Below are 5,861 nucleotides of genomic sequence, written 5' to 3' on the forward strand. Positions count from 1 at the left end.
CACACACGCACGCACACGCACGCACGCACGCACGCACACACACACATACACACACACACACACATTTTGATGTTAATGGGACTTTGGACTTAGTGATTAGCCTTGATAACTGAACCGAGGTAAAACATTGGCTGCCCTTTTGTGTGCATGTGCAAATGAATGCATGCATTTTTCTGTGTGTGTGTGTGTGTGTGTGTCTGTGTGTGTGTGCAGACAGAGAGGTTCATGCAGCAGCTCACTGAGTTCGCGGGGGAACACGGGATGAGCGCCGGGCCTCTGAGGAACCTGATGAAGAGCGTCCTCCTGGTGCCGCAGGGTGGGAGACACACTCATCATCCATCACTCTAATCACAGAGGCTAACACGGACATCGTAAATCCAGCCGTACCAGATTAGGTGGTGGGAAGCACTTGTGTGAGCGACAGCAGCAGCATGTGACCTGGGATGTAACTGAATAGGGGACTATAGGTGGTGTTTGATTCAGTGCGACGGAAGCAGCAGGCTCAGGCAGGTGTAACTGAAGGCTAAGGCTTCTTTCAACACATTTCAATTTGTGTTTCTCTGAACGCGCTCTGCCAGCACGAGAGAATAAATGGAAAATGGATAACACTTCTCCTTGTTCCCACTTGTGTTGTGTGCAGCCCCGATGTGCTGCTGCATTCTTGATGAGCCGCCCAGCTGCGGTCCATGCGGGTAGTTTCTGATAAGTATAGCCCTCAGTGCAGAAGTTCAGTACAACAAAGTGCTCCTGACACCTGGGCCAAATATTTTGGGCGAGTTTCTGTTTGCAAAGTTGAGACAGAAGTGCAGCGATTATTACGAGCCATAAGATGTGATCGGCAACAAAGTGTTGAGAGAAATCAGAGAAAACAGCAGAGTGGTCGTTTTTCCTCCCTCATCTCTGACTAATCTGGTCCTTTATACAGAGTCTGCATCAAGGTTATTACAGTGAGCTCGAACAGAAACCACTGAAATAAAAATGAACTGAACGAGAGAAAAGAATCCTCCCTCGTTAGCACCAGTGCTTCCTGTTCATCTCAGTCACAGGAAGTGAATCCTTGTCACAGATAAACCCACTGAAAGGGTGTTTTTGGTTTGTGGATGGATGAGTAAATCTTATTTTATGTGCCATCCATCCCTCCTCTGCTTCTTATCCTTGTTAGGTCACGGGGGGGGGGGCTAACACACAGGCAACCATTCACCCCACTATCTGCATGTCTGTGGACTGTGGGAGGAAGGCGTTGTACCCGGGGAGAAGCCCCGCAGGAAGACCCCAGCCTGATGGTGGAAGTGAACTCCTTGCTGTGAGGCAACAGTGCTGACACTGTGCTTTCAGGTTTCATTCACAGACAGCATGTTTCTGCCTGTGATTTCGTTTGTATTTTCACTTCCTCCATTTCCCAGAATGCCAGTTACGCGTGGGCTATCTGTCTGTGGTGCTGTATTCGCTGCACTGTACGTGTGCACGCTTACTGCACGGGCCAGGTGTGTCTGCAGCAGTGATCTCCATACAGATGTGTATGTGGGGATACCTGCACAGTATTTTCTCACGGCATTTAAAACCCGACACTCAACAGGTGGAGCTATAAACAGTAACAGGAAGGTGTCCGTGTCTGTTTTCTCCTCAGGAGCCCTGAAGAAAAACCTGACAGGCGAGCAGATCAAAGAAGACCTCCTGACATTAGGTACACATCCGAGTCCTCTGTGCCTCAGAGTCATTCTCACAGTAGTCGTATTAGTTACTGTCACGTTTGTGTTAATGAAAGCCAACCTGCTCACTCTGATCATTTCTCAGGACTGAGCGAGGAAAAGTCGGCTCACTTCTCACTGCAGGTAAGTGAAGTAGTGCTAAAGGTAAATGGAAAGCTGCTTATGCAGCGCTTTTCTGCCTCATTCACACAAGCGTGCTGTTTCTAAGTGCTTCCTGTCTGACATTCACGCATTCATAGAGCAACATGGGGTTTGTATCGTGGCATGCAGACTGGGATCAAACCACCTGACCAAAGCCACGCCCTTTACGTGTGCCAAACTTTCCACTACTATTAAAGACGTCATAGATGGTTCAAAGGGCCTTCCAGGACTCTGGACTTATTTCTGTGAGTGACTGTAGCTCAGGAGGTAGAGCAGGTCATCAATGATCGGAAGGTTCCTGGCTTCCCCTCGTCTGCGTGCCAAATATCCTTGGGCAACATACTAACCCCAAATTGCTCTCCGACGCATCCATCGAAGTATGAATGTGTGTGAATGCTAGTTAGAATGGGTGAATGCACAAGTTGTGTGAAGCGCTTTGAGTGCTCAGAAGAGTAGAAAAGCGCTATATGAGAACCAGTCCATTTACCATTTCTTCACCAGCTAACATGTCGTGTTTACTGTGGGTAAATCCTGCAGCTCCTCTTCTGTAGCCTGCTGCAGCTTTATTTACATCTGCACCATGAACACGTCACAGGCTGAGGCTGTAAGTGCGTCACGGGGCGTCAGGTATCTGCTGGCTGTTGCTCGAAGCAACGCCAAGAACTGAACTGTTCCAGATCGATCCGGCACACTTTAACCTCTGTGTAACTAACACTCCCACGGTGGTGGCTACACGAGGATGGTCAGCCAGCTAGCTGTGCCTTAGCTCGCCATCATTGTGATGCTCAGACTGCACAGGCTGACTCGTGTAAAACAACAGGGAGGAGCACGTGTGTCCGTTTGGGCCGAAGCTAGCTGACAGGTGTTAGCACGTGTTAGCACTGACTCAGTGTCGTTGATAAAACTTGTTCTTACGATGTTACTCAGGCAACCTTTAAACGGTGAACACGTGTCTCAGGAGTCTGATGTGATCTGTGTTCCTGCAGTGGGCGGAGCACTACGCAGCGCTGACCAGGCTCGCTGTCGGGCAGACTCTGATGGTCAACCAGCTGGTTGACATGGAGTGGAAGTTTGGAGGTAAGAAGGAGCAAACCTAGCGTGCACGGCAAATTTGGCTCACATTAGAGGTTCAGTCTGAGTCTGTCTGTGAGCGCGTCCGCCCTCTGAGCACATTTGACACAGCGACCGTCCTGTTTGAGTGTTTTTATCACGCTGTGTTTTGTCGTCCCACAGTGACTGTTGGCACCAGTGAAATTCAGAAATTGGGCACAGTCTTCCTGCAGGTACGACAGCGCTCCACACACACATGTGGGGTATTCATATCCTGTGGGAACATCTAATTGACATAATGCTTCCCCTAACCAAACTGTAACCCGGACACTAAAACCACATTTTGATTCTCAATAATGTCTTCAAACTTGTGGAGACTGGTATTTTGGTCCCCACAAAGATATGAAAACACACACAGCATCGTTGTTTTGTTGAACACGTTGTGTTTGGTTGCAGCTGAAGCTCGTGGTCAGAAAGGGGAATTCCACTGAAAACGTCTACATGGGTGAGTGATGATGTCACTCGTACCTGAAGTTTTGCACACCTTGAATGTCTTTCTTTCCAACTGCTCGAGTCTGTAACAGGAAGCTTTAAGTTACTCTGACGGTTGTTTCTGCAACTCAGGACACAAAACTTAGATAATGAACAGATGCTGCGAGTGAAAAAGACTGTAAGAAATGTACAAAGGAACTCGTCTGGTTTAATCGTGTAAACTTCGTAAATGAAAAATCTGTTCCTCCACCCGACGCTCTCAGAGTCAGCCGACCTACAGATCTTCAATTCAGTTTTATTTATACAGCGTCAAATCACAACAGTCACCTCAAGGCGCTTTATATTGTAAGGTAGATCCTGCAATAATACATACAGAGAAAAACCCAACAATCAAATGGCCGAGCAAGCACTTTGGCGACAGTGGGAAGGAAATGGGAAGAAACCTCCAAGAACCAGGCTCAGGGAGGGGCGGGGCCATCTGCTGTGATTGGTTGGGGTGAGAGAAGGGAGACAGGATAAAGACATGCTGTGGAAGAGAGACAGAGGTTAATAACAGGTATGATTCAATGCAGAGAGGTCTGTTAACACATAGTGAGTGAAGAAGAAACACCCAGTGCATCATGGGAGTCCCCCAGCAGCTACACCTATCAGTCTTTAAGTCTGACTTCATTAACCACGTCTGGGTCCAAACTCCCAGGTCCCAAAGTCAAACGAACTCTGCAGCATCACTAAGAGTCACAAACTGTCTAAGTTCTTTCATCTTTAATAAAATGATCAGCATTGCTGCTTTACCAGGTGTAACTATGAAGTTTAACATCCAGGCATCCATGAAAACAGGATTTATTAAATTGAATGGATTTAGCAGGAAGTTAGGTCGCTAGCTTCCTGCTAAATATGATAGGTTCAAGGTTCAAGGTTCTTTATTTGTCACATGCATAGTTATACAAGTATAACACACAGTGAAATGTAACCTGACACGCTCCTCGACATGTGCAAAAAAAAAAAATATATAGCATGTTCTGACAGAGATTTCTGAACAAATTCAAACGTACAGCTCTGCTATCACTTCCAACATAAATGAAGACAGAAAACTAAACAGCAGTGACGTTTGTAGGGTTACTGAAGTTGGGCTAGCTGGTATATAATGATGTGCTACGTGACCGCTAGCGACACAGCTATGTTAGCATAAACACAGTGAAGCTGGAGGATGAATGCTAACTTTTTCCACTCGATAAAAGTTAACGTGAAGGTTCCTGATGGTTAGGGACAAATGCAATCCAAACTTCAGCCAGAAAAACAACTGAGATAATCCATCCACAATACCAGGTTAGTCATGAATATACTGCTGCAGGGCTGTAGCTACATCATAAGGGTTTCAAATGAACAGCAGTAATAAAAACTGAGACAGTGATCACTGACTGCTTTTAGGGGCTTCAGATTAAATAGAACAAAACATTAAAACATGTTAAAAACAAAACAGCCTTAATAAACGCAGAATAGTTTGGACCGGAAGCAGGATTCGTCACGTCATCACCTAAAGACCAGATTGCAGCATAACTAAGGGAGGATTCGGGGTCACCTGGTCCAGCCCTAACTATATGCCTTAGCAAAAAGGAAAGTTTGAGCCCGATATTAAAAGTACAGATAGGTAAATGCTGCAGTGGTCGTAATTCAGGTGTGCTTTTTGGGTGATTTTGATTGGCTCTTATGTGTAGCAGGGAGGAAATGACCTCACAAACAGCAGCTGTAGATTTTAAACCGCTCCTCTGTATTTTAATTCCTCTTGAAGAGAGTATTCCTGGTTTGGAGCTCTCCCAGTTTTTCACGTTTTCCTCCACAGATGCAAAAACCTTTCATTTCTGTCTCTGACAGGAAGTCGTCCTTTTTTGTCTCTTCCCTGCAGAACTGACGCTGCCTCAGTTTTACAACTTCCTGCACGAGATGGAGCGAGCCAAGGCCAGCATGGAGTGCTTCAGCTGAGCGCGTGTGTGTCCTGTGTGTGTTGTATGTACTGGTTGAATTTGTGTGCGTGTGACATTTTTACCTGAAATGAGTCAATAAACTGAGGAGTAACCTGTCATTATCTGCTGTTTTCTCCCCCTGTGGGAAACAGTCTGTCAGCACGACGACACCTGGGTGAGATCAGCGGGAACATTTTGACACTTCCATCAGAAACCAGACCTGTTCGATCGAGTTCAGGCCTGCTGTCTCTTACTGATGTAATAAATTATTACTAAAACAAACACGAATTAGCTGCAATAACAGGTTAAATGCAGGCGAAATGAGCAGCAGCCAGAGACGGGCGTGCAGTAAAGGCCACACAGGGATGCGTACGAGCCTGGAGGCACATGTCAGCGCTCAGTGCTCATCGGTGCAAGCGCCGTTTCAGCCCTCGGCTCCGAAACCACTTCAGACGTCTGTGATAATTATCTGCTGATTATTCCTCAGCAGTCTGTCTGCTCGAAGACA

General features: G+C 46.6%; 1 protein-coding gene across 1 annotated transcript in view; it reads left to right on the plus strand.

Annotated features, from left to right (window-relative positions):
• Positions 1–5,472, plus strand: part of commd7 (COMM domain containing 7) — a 7,164-nt gene extending 1,692 nt beyond the window's left edge. Inside the window, exons 3-9 of the mRNA XM_005752135.2 lie at positions 214–316; positions 1,628–1,684; positions 1,795–1,832; positions 2,837–2,927; positions 3,084–3,133; positions 3,357–3,405; positions 5,296–5,472. Coding sequence (XP_005752192.1) covers positions 214–316; positions 1,628–1,684; positions 1,795–1,832; positions 2,837–2,927; positions 3,084–3,133; positions 3,357–3,405; positions 5,296–5,372 — 465 coding nt within the window. The 3' untranslated portion in view covers positions 5,373–5,472. The remainder of the gene's footprint in view (positions 1–213; positions 317–1,627; positions 1,685–1,794; positions 1,833–2,836; positions 2,928–3,083; positions 3,134–3,356; positions 3,406–5,295) is intronic.
• The last annotated feature ends 389 nt before the right edge of the window (positions 5,473–5,861 follow it).

This window comes from Pundamilia nyererei, unplaced genomic scaffold, assembly GCF_000239375.1.
Source record: "Pundamilia nyererei isolate P.nyererei 1_Seehausen unplaced genomic scaffold, PunNye1.0 scaffold00346, whole genome shotgun sequence".
NCBI lineage: Eukaryota > Metazoa > Chordata > Actinopteri > Cichliformes > Cichlidae > Pundamilia > Pundamilia nyererei.